The sequence below is a fragment of the Ciona intestinalis genome, chromosome 14, assembly GCF_000224145.3.
Source record: "Ciona intestinalis chromosome 14, KH, whole genome shotgun sequence".
NCBI lineage: Eukaryota > Metazoa > Chordata > Ascidiacea > Phlebobranchia > Cionidae > Ciona > Ciona intestinalis.
The window spans coordinates 4456195-4468440 of record NC_020179.2 but is presented as its reverse complement, the minus strand read 5'-3'; the positions used below and the strand labels follow the sequence as shown (position 1 = coordinate 4468440).

The following is a 12246-nucleotide window of genomic DNA, read 5'->3' as shown; positions in this document are numbered from 1 at the left end:
TTGAACAATTTCGCTAAAAGTCTTTGTATTTAGAAACTCTTCACCAGCACTATCTAAACTTCAGTATTTTCAATGCTTGTATAACTGCCGCATTAACAGACATGATACTTATGTTCTACCAAGGTACCTCCTCACTCCACAACAACGCCCACATAATGTAAACGACATAATGCCAATGATTGGTGCGAGGTTCTACACCCAGCTTGATGCTGCGTTGTTGAGATGCGACGTTATTGAGAATGAAATGGCCAAGGTTTGTATACCTCATGCTTATTGTCCACTTTTAACACCTCATGCTGACTGTCAAGTTTAATATAACCCTCCAAAAAGCTCACAAAGTTACATACATGGTAACTTGTAAGCAGGCACGAGGTGTATGAAACAGAACACCTGTGTTATAACGGCTGTAGTTGTCCGCCATGCGAGGATAAATAAGTTAAACTCATCTGCATCATATGATCACCAGGAGGTGGAAAACGGTCGTTTGTTCCGGATGTTGTCGAAGCTCGGCGTGATCAACGAGCGACCGGAGTTTGGGATGGAGGCGACTTGGTCAGAGACGGGGGATCGCTATCTTCTTAAACTCTTCCGTGATCATCTTTTCCATCAAGTCACAGAGACGGGGGCTCCATGGGTTGATATGGCGCATATTGTGCAGTGTTTGAATAAGGTATGTGGTGTATTAATGTGTTCTACATGGGTGAGGTCCTATGTGGCATGCTATGGGACCTTTGCTTTAGGCCAGAGTTTGTGTATGAAACAGAACAACTGTATTCATAAAGACTGTCAGTGCCCCGCCATGCGTGGTTAAATAAGTTACATTTTCATTCAAACCGATTTATTTTCCAGCTTGACGCTGGAGTTCCAGAGAAACTTTGCCTCATGTCCCGTGACGAGCAGAACGTGCTCGTTGTCTCGTACGCAGAGCTCAAAAAAGCTTTCGAAAAATGTTTTCAGGAACTTACAAACGCCAGCGTTGCGTAGCCTCTCGTGCCTTGACTTGGGCATGTACCTTAATGGTTAAGGTGGCTGTGATGTTACTAGGTCTGTAAGGTTTTAATACAGGGCTAGCTCCCCCCGAGTTTGGTATAAAAGAGAATTGTTTTACCTTTTTACATTTCATTATAATACCAGGAAAGTGGGAAGTATTGTTGGATAATTTAATTAGTTTTAACTTTTGAATGAAATGCTAGGATGGTACACACTACTGCCAACTGCTGTCAAACTGCCAACACAATGTACAAGCAGTGGAAAATTGCAGGGAATTAATATGCACCTTTAACTGATTGTATTTTTTTACAAAACGATTCCCATTCTGTGCAATACACATGCTTGCTGAAAAGAAAAATATATAAAATCGGTTGAATCATGATAAAAATATCCAAAGTTAAACTTGTTGTGCAGAATTTCAAAACATTCAAAATATTTCTTACTGTTCTTGTATTGAAACTTTTTTTTGTTGGACTTGAACTTCTGGGATGTTTTTATACCATGTTTGTTTCATGACATTTGTGTTTCGCTGGTGTCGACTACTATTGCGACTATTGGTTTGCAATATGTAATAAAATAAAGTTGTGTAAAAATAGATTTGTTTGTTTACTGTACGTTCTATGTATGAATGAATGATATTTATTTTGTTTCTTCGGTCATGATAACGACTAGGGGTGGCTATGATCCAGTGTGTCTTGTAAAAAAGTACTGAATCGTAACTAAATGCACCAGTTAGCTAACTGGTTCGAGGCTCACTAGTGCTTTAAAGTTATGATTCAGTGTGTTTGTAACTGGTTTACAGCTCACTGTGGTAGCTACGATGCAATGTGTGGTTTGACGCTCACTGCCTCTTTTAGCTACGATTCAAAGCGATTTAGTTTGCCAAAGAATGGGAGTCGTTTTGTAATGGGAATCGTTTTTCGAACTACATAGTATACCATGTGATACTGGGTTCAAGCCTCACTGTGATGACTACGATGGATATAACTGGATTCAGGAGCTTACTGGTGGCTATAACTCGGTGTGTTTCCTTTAACCAAATGAATACGTGTTCAAGGCCCACTGAAGGTAATATGCTGTCCTATATTATTAAAAACTACGGTTGGTTTGTCAATTTATTTCTAACAGATATAACATGCAGCAAGTGTCATATGTAGTTCGACAGGAACTTTATTTCACAAGTTTTCAATACAAAGCATGAACTTCCAGCTACATCATCACATGGTAACTTTCTATAAAGGTTTCAACCCAAGCTTATGTTCCATCATTAGATGAGGGTCGCCCATGATCTCGCTGTCTTCATGAGCTGGAAAATAGTTTATGATAAAGTTTGTGGATTTCTTAACAGCAAGGTATTATGGAATGTTATTGGACCTGAGATTTAGAACAATATATATGCATATTCTATAGGTGAGGTCCTACAGTGAGTACGCCATGGGACCAGAGATTTAGACCAAAGTTGGTGCATTACCCTCACATTGTATATGAACATTTTGTGTTAACAAGAGAAAACTTTAAAAATTATCAACGTACAGAAATTATCTTGGATTGAAATGCAAGCGTCGTTTCCGTTGAGAATATCTTGTGAAAGATTTGAAGTTGGTAGGAAAGGTAGACGGGTTGTTGCTTTGTTTATCGCGGTAAGTTCCATTTGTTTGCGAAGTGGAGCGTGGATGCCCTGGGATAAAGTGGGGGGGGGGGGGTTTAAAGGCGTTGCGCACTTGGTACTGTTCACAGAACATTAAAAAAGACCCACAAAGTTATATTTGTGGCAATTTGTCGTGTATGAAATAATTCTTTAAATGAACAATATGAATAGAGCTAAAGACCACAAGCGGAAACTTTGTGTATGAAACAGAATACCCATGTTATAACTACTGTCCCATGAATCCTATGGCTATGGACCAGTCGACGGCACGCCAAATACAGCAGAACTCATTTTTCACATAACGTGTGCAGTAACTTTTTCATCAAAAACAATTAGTGAAAGTTACACACAGTTTAAAATGCCTTGTTAATAATTGTATGAATAAGTTAATGTAAATACCTGTGAATTACGAAGCATGTTAAAATTCATTTGTTTCATCTTGTCATCGTATTCTCTTTCAGATTTCTCCAGCGGATGGGATGACACAAAGTTACTTCGTACGTTTCCTAACCTGGATTAAAAAGAAGGTATGTCAGTAACTGTAGGTAAGTTATGTCATCACTGTGAACATATGTGTTCTTGAGCAAGAAACTTGGTGGCAATTGCTCCAACCCAGTTGTCATTAATGGGTAGTCCCAATTGTCATCTATACAGTAAATTAATTACACACAAAGTTACATTTGTGGTAACTTCTAAACGAACCAAGGTATATGAAACAGAACACTCGTGTTATAACGACTGTAGTTGCCCCGCCATGCGAGGATAAAAAAGTTACATACGTGGTAAATTGTACCCGAGGACGAGGTGTATGAAACAGAACACCTGTGTTATAACGACTGCTGTTGCCCCTTCATCCAAGGTTAAATAAGTTTCATTCATACCCGGATCTTAATGAGCTTGTAACTCCATATTCAGTATCAGCCTCCGTGGAAAATTGTTTCGTTTCAAATTTATCCCCTCGGATCATTTTGTTTTATCTTATTTCTATAAACAAAGTAAACACAAGATTTAACACCGAAAAAATTCAATGCAAACATTATGTACAGTTTAACTATAACGAAGGTTCTGTAATAGTGAGACATGGCAGCGGACATGATATGTAGGCAACAGTTGGCCTATTTTACAGAACAAATTATTTTAAAGTTTTTTAAACAAAATAACAAAACATCACATTGCTGTGAAAACAGATTTCACTTTTTTTCCTGATTGTATAAGTTAAAATGAAAGGGATACGTAAAGTAGAAAAGAACGGCACATGATTACTCAATAACAATATGTGTTCGTTTATGGCTGTTTAATGTTTGTTTGCGTAAAAATTTTCTCCCACATTCATTGCATTGATGAGGTTTAACACCAGCATGGGAGAGTTTGTGGTGGTTTAGGTGACTGTTGCGTGAATATGTCTTGGGACATTGATCACATTTGTAAGGTCGGTACCCTGAGTGGGTCCACTCGTGCTCCTTGAGGTGATATTTTTTAGCAAACTTCTTGTCGCAACGCTGGCACTCAAACAAGTTCTTCCCGGTGTGGATTAGAAGATGCTGCTTTAAACTTTGGAAATATTTAAAGCTTTTAGGGCAGCCTTCGTACTCACAGAAGAATTCGTATCTTGGTTTTGGGTCTTTGGTATCTTTGTGTGCGGCTTTTCTAATGCAGTACACGCATGTGTAACCTTGTCCAGTTTCATAGTTGAGATACAAGAATTTTTTGTAATAACTTTTATCACAACTGGTGCACAATATTTTTAATAAGTGTTGCAGTTTAACATGTTCTTGTTTAGACTTTAATGATTTATATCTTTTACCACAAACATGACATTCGAACGGTTTATCTTTTAAATGAACTGCCATGTGTCGTTGTAGATACCGGAACATATTAAACGTTTTATTGCACACTGAGCACTCGTACAAGTTATCTGTATGCAGCTGCAAATGTCGTTGCAGACGATACTTTGCAATAAATGCAAGATCGCAAACATTACAAACAAAAGGCTTCTCGCCTGTGTGAGTTCGCATATGAATTACAAGCCTACTGTTGCAGTTAAACCTTTTATCACATATTGTACACGGATGTTTGAGATCCAGTTTGCCCTTGCTATGTGTTTTCATATGAGTTATCAAACTTGATTTCTCGAAATACTTCTTCCCGCATAAATCACATTCAAATTCCTTCTCTCCGTGTCTTCTCTCATGTCTTGTAAGATTATTCCTTGACATGAATGCAACGGAACAATGCTGGCACACATATGGTCTCTCACCTGTGTGCGTTCGTTCATGAATTCGAAATTGATCCAACTTTGTAAACGTTCGTTCGCAATAATTGCATTTTCGGATCATTTTTGTTTTCACCTGTGGTGTAGGCATAATACCGTGAACTTTTTTTTGGTGTCTTGTTTTATGATCTTTTCTAGTATAAGCTTTATCACAGTATTCGCATTCAAATAAGGATTTACCAGAAACAGCTTCTCGTTTTGACGGTTTTCGAAACAGATTTTTGTCCCTTTTTACAGTTATTTTACTTTCTACAATTCTCTCATTTTTTTTAGTTTTTATATTTTCTTTATTTCTTTTATTTTTTACAGTTTTCTTATTTTCTTTCTCAATATTTAATTTTAACTCGGGTTCGACATTACAGTAAGCGTCCACAGCGAAATCGCCATCACCGTGAACCAACTTTTCGTGACTTTTTAAGCTTGACATGCGTTTGAACATTAGGCCGCATTTTGAACACTCGTACACCTTTTCAGAGGAGCGAGTCAAATGTAAAATACGACTCATTGCTAAGCAATATAAAGTTCTGTAGAAATATTGCCAAATTAATTTAGTATAACCTTAAAATAACGATTAATTAGCAATTGAAATAATCTTACGCTTGCTGGGAACTTCAGCATTTTGTAAACATGAGTAGGCAAAATCACTCAAGCCTAACGGTATCGACTTTGTTATCTTTAGGGGAGTTCGTACCACAGTTTTTAATATCTATTTATCATAGTATAAATTAACCCTAATTAAACTAAAACATATTTAGGGTATTGTATAATACTAAAATAAGCAAAAAATACAAGTAAAAATATTACTTTTATTTAAGCATGTGTGTTTAAAACACAAAATAATAAACATATTCTAAATTTTGGGACTTCTTTCTTTAAAATTGTCATCAGTTACGTATTGTGGCTTATGTAAGTATTTACCTTTTTATTTGCTTTTGTACCAAATTCAGTCAAATTGCTGGTTTACTTTTGGTAAACAGGCCTCCAACTGGTTATCGCCACGTTCATGTTAGGGGAATGTAATATATTAACTATGGTGGCAGTGCTGGGCTATTATGTACATTTTTACCAGTTCAGAATAATGTTGTATCGAGTACACGTCTGATCACCAAAGCTTTATGTAAAAATATATGTATTTTGTGGAAATACTGCTCTAAAAATTCACTATATGCTATTCTTATGACTGATACTTTTTTTAACTATATCTGTATTTTGCAATTTTACACTATAATTTGTTGCACTAACTGTAAGGCTAATGATATTGTTTTAGCCATATTGTTCAGGCTATATTTATATTAAATTAGTGTTTTACATTCTGTATACTGTTGTAATCCATGCAGCTTTCATGCATCTTACAAGAACTGCTAGTTTAAGTTAATTTTTAATACAAACAACCAACTTAAAAAAGTAATTATACAGCGGGTATTTGGGAATCTGAAGAACATTTTAAGACAAAAAATTCACTGTTAACCAGTTGCAAAAATGTCATATCAGCCTTAAGTGTTGTGTTAACTGGAATTATGTAATGGTTTATGATACATCTATGTTATATTCTCATGATATGTAATAAAGATATACTTAACTATTATACTCGTAATATATAAAATATATTTATAAGCTACTCAACTATATAATCATAATATACAACATTGATCCTTTACCTCATAGATGTTTTTCAACTAAGGGTATTCAACAACAATCATTATGAGGTCACTTATATTAACCGGGTCCAGTTTCGCTTTAACAACTGCTGTTGTTGTAAATGCTTTCATTCAAAAGAAACAGTTCTTCCCAGCCGTTGTTTATTTAACAACAAAATCCAGCCCATGCATTGCTATTCTATATCTGCAAGCATTTGTCCTTGTTCTGTTGTTTGGAAAACTAATGAGGAAAGTTTTCTTTGGCCAACTACGACCTGCTGAGACGGAGCATTTGATTGAACGCTCGTGGTACGCAGTGACGGACACTTGTCTTGCATTCACGATGTTTCGCGACGATTTCAGCCCAATTTTTGTGGCTTCGTTCACTTTGTTGTTGTTTCTTAAATGTTTCCACTGGTTACTTGAAGACCGGGTTGATTACATGGAGAGAAGTCCCGTGATCACATTCATATTCAAACTACGTGTCCTATCCTTGCTTGCCATCTTACTTGCATGTGATTTAATATTTGTTAACATGTCATACAAATCAACCATGGAAAAAGGTGCTTCAGTTCAACTTGTGTTCGGGTTCGAATACGCTGTTTTAGCTACAGTTGTATTCACAGTATTCTTAAAGTATATTTTACACAGTATTGACCTTATGAGTGACAATCCATGGGAAAACAAAGCTGTATACATGCTTCATATTGAACTAGTCACAGGGTTTGTGAGGGTAGTACTTTATATTTGTTTCACCATCATAATGGTAAAAGTTCATACTTTCCCACTGTTTTCCGTTCGCCCGATGTACCTTACGATGCGACAATTCAAGAAAGCGCTATCGGACATCGTTCTATCACGACGTGCAATACGAAATATGAACACACTGTACCCTGATGCTACAGCAGAAGATCTCGCCACCACAGACAGCACTTGCATCATATGTAGGGAAGAGATGCACGCTGCAAACCCTGAAGACCAACCTCCAGGCTCCCCACCCCCCGTAGCGAACAAGAAACTTCCCTGCAGCCACATCTTCCACGCCTCGTGCCTCAGATCTTGGTTCCAACGCCAACAAACCTGCCCCACTTGCCGGCTGGATGTTCTACAAACCCAACAACGAGCCCCAACCCCTCCAGCACCCCCGAACCCTCCACAAATGGGAGGTCCTCCAGCAGGCCCGGGTTTTGCTCCTCCATTTTGCTCTCCGCCCAATGTTCCCCCCACCCCAAGCGATGTGGGGAGGGGCCCCACCACCCCCCATACCACCCCAACCTACAGGGGCCGACCCACAAGCCCCCCCTACCCAACCCTCAACATCAAACCAAGCCCCAGGTGCCCCACTTTACATGCCCCCTAACCCCATGTTCATGCCCCCCATGATGCCCCCACCACCCCCACCCCCCTTTAACTTAACAGGCATGAGCGACGACCAGGTCCGAATTATGGAAGGACAAGAACGTCGCGCTGTCGAAGCTAGAATCGAATGCTTGCGTAATATTAAACTTCTGTTAGACGCAGCTATGATGCAAATGTCTCAATACACAACAGTAATGCAATCGCAGGGTGATTCCTTTGTTATCCCACCAATGCCTGACCTTACTGAAAATACTCCACCTGTCAATCAAGAAACCACTGAAGCTGAACCAACCCACGAGGACACAGATGCGCTCTCTAATGGGGAGATTGTAGAGGAAGTCGAAATTCCAACAAACAATGACGACGATGAAGATTTTGATTCGAACCCGGCTGATGCGACGGAACTTCGCAGACGAAGGCTCGCCAAACTAGAATCGAAGACAAGCGAGAACAATGAGGAAGACAATAATGAATAAAGTGATGTCATAATGGGGGTTGTGCTTTCACAAACAAACATTGATGATGTCATAATTAGGGGTTTATAGTAGCATAGTTGGTAACTGGATATTATATTGAATATAATATGTAATATTATAGCATTTTCCATGATGTATATTCATATTGCAATATTATACAAATATTGATATCTTTAAAGCTCAATTTTCAGGGTAATGGGCCAACTGTGGCTTAAATCCTAAGTCCCTGACATGCCTCACCGATATAGGATAAAACAAGTTAAATATATTCAACAATGAATTAATAAGCCAGCTTGTTATATAGAATGCATATACTTCTATAATATTTGCAATCATTTAAATATCATGCTGTGTGATTTGTCATTTCTGTTTTGCCAGAATCGCACCTTACAAGTATTCCATGATAGACAGCAAATTTATAACAAAAGTTCCAACTTTAAAACCGGTTCCTCCCGAAATTATTATTAACGTTAAAGCATGGTGATCAGAATTTGTTTTAAATTGCAAAACTATTATGTTAATACTTGCAAGACACTTGGTGGCGTGCTTGTTTAGAAACTGGTTAAGGTTGTTACAGAGAGCGCATAGAAATAATATATAATGTTTTAGACATAAATATCTTAGGTTTATAATTATAATGATACTTTGATGGTTGATTAATCAGAATGTCTTCTATAGCAGCTACAAGGGTACAAAGGGAACTAAAGGATATTAACTCGGAGGTAAGATCAAACAACATATTGTATTTGTGTTTGTAGTAACTTGTACAGTGATAATATAATCATAATGTTCACAATTTTTCCCTAAATAAAAAAATTTGCAAAAGGGCAAATAAGAACAAAAATGTTATCTTCTATTTGAATACAAATGGTTTGTAGGCGTAGCCTAGACACTCAACACCCGTGGTTCCCTGCTCAATTAATATAAAATTTGTTTTTATTTAGATATATTATTTTATTAACTATTGGCCTTTAAAACAACAAGACCATGAGCCGAGATCTGCTTGTACCTCCAATAAATTTCACCAGTTTAATATTCATAGTAAACCTATAACTGGTAAAGCTTAGCGATAAGTAGGATTAAGCTCTTTTGTCAATTGGTTTTTGGTCGTCCCATTGAGGTCTCTTAGGGTATATGAGACTCTGCAGTGCTTACTTATTCATCCTGATAAAGTCAAACTAAATAGGCTGTCGATACATCAGATCTTTAATAATAAATTACCAGAAGAGCGCAATCAAACTTATAACATGCGCGAGGCAACAAAAGCTTATACATGTATATTAAAATTTTGTTTCTAACATTTTTTCACGAAATAAGTTTGTTTAAAATAATTGATTTAGCGGATTTGTAACAGCTTATGTATGAATTATTGAATTGTGTATTAAAGAATTATTTTTCCAATATGCTTTATTGGTTTTAAAATAAGTTAAGCCACATGGTTGGTTTCCTGCTCCCAATATAACATGAAACTTCCTCATCTCAATACTGACTACATTGGTTTAGTGATAATTCTAGGTCCTTAGTACAACCTGTTAATGACCAATAGAACATTGTTAATAGCACAGACATTTTACCATACGTTTTTGCACTACTGTTTCATGTCTGCTTATCCACACACTGCAATAGCTTCAGCAACTCGACTGTGGGCATGGGATTGGCAACCATGGATAAGTCACTCAAGCTCTCACCCACAAGGATATGAATGACCAAACCAACCAAAAGTCATGTCTGCTTATCCACACACTGCAATAGCTTCAGTAGTTCAACTGTGGGCATGGGAGTGACAACCATGGATAAGTCACTCAAGTTCCCAGTTCCCACCCACAAACATATAAATGACCAAACCAACCAAAAGTCATGTCTGCCTATCCACACACTGCAATAGCTTCAGCAACTTGACTGTGGGCATGGGAGTTGCAACCATGGATAAGTCATTCAAGTTCCCACCCATGAGGATATAAATGACCAAACAAAAAAAAAGTTAAAATACTTCCTATTTATTTCAGTGTTCTGGTCAAAATATTAGAATTGAATTAATGAATGATCAGTTTGAACATTTGAAAGGGGAAATAATTGGACCACCAGGCACTCCATATCAGGGTATGTGGTGAACGTATGTGGTTTATTTATCCTCCCAGGGCGTTATGTAAGGTGTTATATAACAAGTTATAACAGGAGTGTTCTGTTTTACACACCTCGTGCTTGCTTTAAACTAATAAGCTATACTATATTTAACTTTGTGGGTGATTGTTTTTATGTATAGAAAATTTAACAACTGATCAGTGACCACTACACCCCGTGCTCGCTTACGAGTTACTGTGAATGTAACTTGTTAAGTGAATGGATTTATGTATGACTGACAATATGAACAACCCAATAGTAACCACTGGGTTGGATCGATTAAATATTATACCATTTAACTTTACCCATGCTCTATTCTATATTGGTAAGGGCCCTGAGGTTTAGACAAAAATTGTCCATTACCTCAACATTGTATTTGCACGTTCTGAGAATAGGAAAAGGGGGAAAATTACAGAAGCTGGTTAGACATTTATTGTTTGGTGTATACCATTCTCTGGGGGTGAGGTTCTATAGTGAGACACGCCATGGGACCTGGGGTTTAGGCCAGAGTTTGCCCATTAACCCCAACACCCAGTCTTGTTACCATGTTAACCAACATAAACCAATTCATCCAGGTGGGAAATTCAAGCTAAGCATCCATATACCCGAGACTTATCCATTCAATCCACCTAAAGTGAAGTTTGAAACTAAGATATGGCATCCCAATATTAGCTCAGTTACTGGAGCAATTTGCCTTGATATTCTAAAAGACCAATGGTAATTGTTGCTGTTTAATAAAAGTTAAACTATATTCTACAAAGCCAGCTCATTGGTTTAGGTTCTTGTGTAATTCAATGGTTCGTTGCTTGAAAATAATACTCATACTTGATACTGAATAAGTGATTGGCGTATTAACAAAGTTTTTATCTGTAACTTTTTCCTTAAAGTGGTTTAACGTTTTATCGAGTATCGTTTTGCTGATAATTTACTTTTCTTTGTTGTTTTAATTAATTTGAAATGGACCAAGTTTCTGTTTAAATTAAAATTATAATGCAGACATTTTACATCCTTTTGATTTTACCATTAATTACAGGGCAACATGTATCAGGTAACTATCTGGATACAAAAAATACAATAAATACAAATTTTACCTCATTTACTATCCATACATTACAGGGCAGCGGCACTCACCCTTCGCACAGTGTTATTATCATTACAAGCATTGCTGTCGGCTGCCGAACCAGATGATCCACAAGACGCAGTGGTGGCAAAACAATACAAGGATAATAATTCTCTGTTTTATAAAACTGCTAAGTTTTGGGCGCAGATTTATGCTGAAGGTGGATATGGGTTGTAGGTTGTTTAAGTTAATAAATGAATGTAACTTAATTTATTTTCAGCGGGGGGAACATCGATGGTCCTCATAACACAGGTGTTTTGTTTCATACACCTTGTGCCCGCTTCCAGTTACCATGTATGTAACTTATTTACCCTCACATGGGGGGCAAATACAGTCATTATAACACAGGTGTTCTGCTTCATTGACCTTGTGCTGCTTACGAGTTGCCACGAATGTAACTTTGTGGGTGATTTTAAATAATGTGACATTTAATGGCTTAAATAATGTGACATTTAATTTAAAATCTTTGTATAAATTGCTGCGTATAATATAAAAAGCTTTTCCAGCAAGCAACAAAATATTAGATGCAGTTTCTTAAAATGTCACATTCACTCAGACCATTCCTACAGACATCACATAACATATGTCCGTTAATCATCTTTTGGTGCTTATCTTGGTATAAA

At 37.2% G+C, this 12246-nt stretch overlaps 5 protein-coding genes across 6 annotated transcripts in view; 3 read left to right on the top strand and 2 right to left on the bottom strand.

The window, feature by feature from the left end:
- Positions 1-89: 89 nt before the first annotated feature.
- On the top strand, positions 90-1587 carry LOC113474855 (PAN2-PAN3 deadenylation complex subunit Pan3-like). The gene is made up of 3 exons (XM_026837611.1): positions 90-253; positions 467-670; positions 850-1587. Exons 1-3 carry the CDS (start codon positions 170-172, stop codon positions 982-984), a joined length of 423 nt encoding a protein of 140 aa, XP_026693412.1. The 5' UTR covers positions 90-169; the 3' UTR covers positions 985-1587.
- A 502-nt stretch (positions 1588-2089) lies between these two features.
- Positions 2090-5448, bottom strand: zf(c2h2)-118 (zinc finger protein). Of its 2 annotated transcripts, XM_018814691.2 has the most exons (4): positions 3520-5448; positions 3038-3149; positions 2524-2668; positions 2090-2296 (listed from the first exon to the last, which is right to left on the bottom strand). In XM_018814691.2, exon 1 carries the CDS (start codon positions 5413-5415, stop codon positions 3898-3900), a length of 1518 nt encoding a protein of 505 aa, XP_018670236.1. In that variant the 5' UTR covers positions 5416-5448; the 3' UTR covers positions 2090-2296; positions 2524-2668; positions 3038-3149; positions 3520-3897.
- LOC113474870 (proteasome maturation protein-like) lies at positions 2223-3605 on the bottom strand. Its single transcript, XM_026837637.1, has 4 exons — positions 3520-3605; positions 3038-3149; positions 2524-2668; positions 2223-2296 (listed from the first exon to the last, which is right to left on the bottom strand). Exons 1-4 carry the CDS (start codon positions 3603-3605, stop codon positions 2223-2225), a joined length of 417 nt encoding a protein of 138 aa, XP_026693438.1.
- Positions 5449-5798: 350 nt separating the features above from the next.
- LOC100182895 (E3 ubiquitin-protein ligase synoviolin A-like) lies at positions 5799-8992 on the top strand. The gene is given in 3 exon segments (XM_018814866.2): positions 5799-5816; positions 6576-7814; positions 7816-8992. Coding segments are annotated over 2 exon segments (1770 nt in total). The 5' UTR covers positions 5799-5816; positions 6576-6611; the 3' UTR covers positions 8383-8992.
- LOC100176571 (ubiquitin-conjugating enzyme E2 K-like) overlaps positions 8990-12246 on the top strand; it is a 5590-nt gene continuing 2333 nt past the window's right edge. The window contains exons 1-4 of the mRNA XM_026837609.1: positions 8990-9104; positions 10389-10482; positions 11079-11220; positions 11620-11783. Of these exons, the coding sequence (XP_026693410.1) occupies positions 9048-9104; positions 10389-10482; positions 11079-11220; positions 11620-11783 (457 nt within the window). The 5' untranslated portion in view covers positions 8990-9047. The remainder of the gene's footprint in view (positions 9105-10388; positions 10483-11078; positions 11221-11619; positions 11784-12246) is intronic.

Coding starts and splice junctions, on each gene's coding strand:
- LOC113474870 (XM_026837637.1), bottom strand. CDS start 3,605: ATGATCCGAGGGGATAAATTTGAAACGAAACAATTTTCCACGGAGGCT. Junction 2,669..3,037: donor ACATGCTTCGTAATTCACAG/GTATTTACATTA, acceptor ACTTTATCCCAG/GGCATCCACGCTCCACTTCG. Junction 2,297..2,523: donor TTCAATCCAAGATAATTTCT/GTACGTTGATAA, acceptor ACTATTTTCCAG/CTCATGAAGACAGCGAGATC.
- LOC113474855 (XM_026837611.1), top strand. CDS start 170: ATGCCAATGATTGGTGCGAGGTTCTACACCCAGCTTGATGCTGCGTTG. Junction 254..466: donor TTGAGAATGAAATGGCCAAG/GTTTGTATACCT, acceptor TATGATCACCAG/GAGGTGGAAAACGGTCGTTT. Junction 671..849: donor TTGTGCAGTGTTTGAATAAG/GTATGTGGTGTA, acceptor TTTATTTTCCAG/CTTGACGCTGGAGTTCCAGA.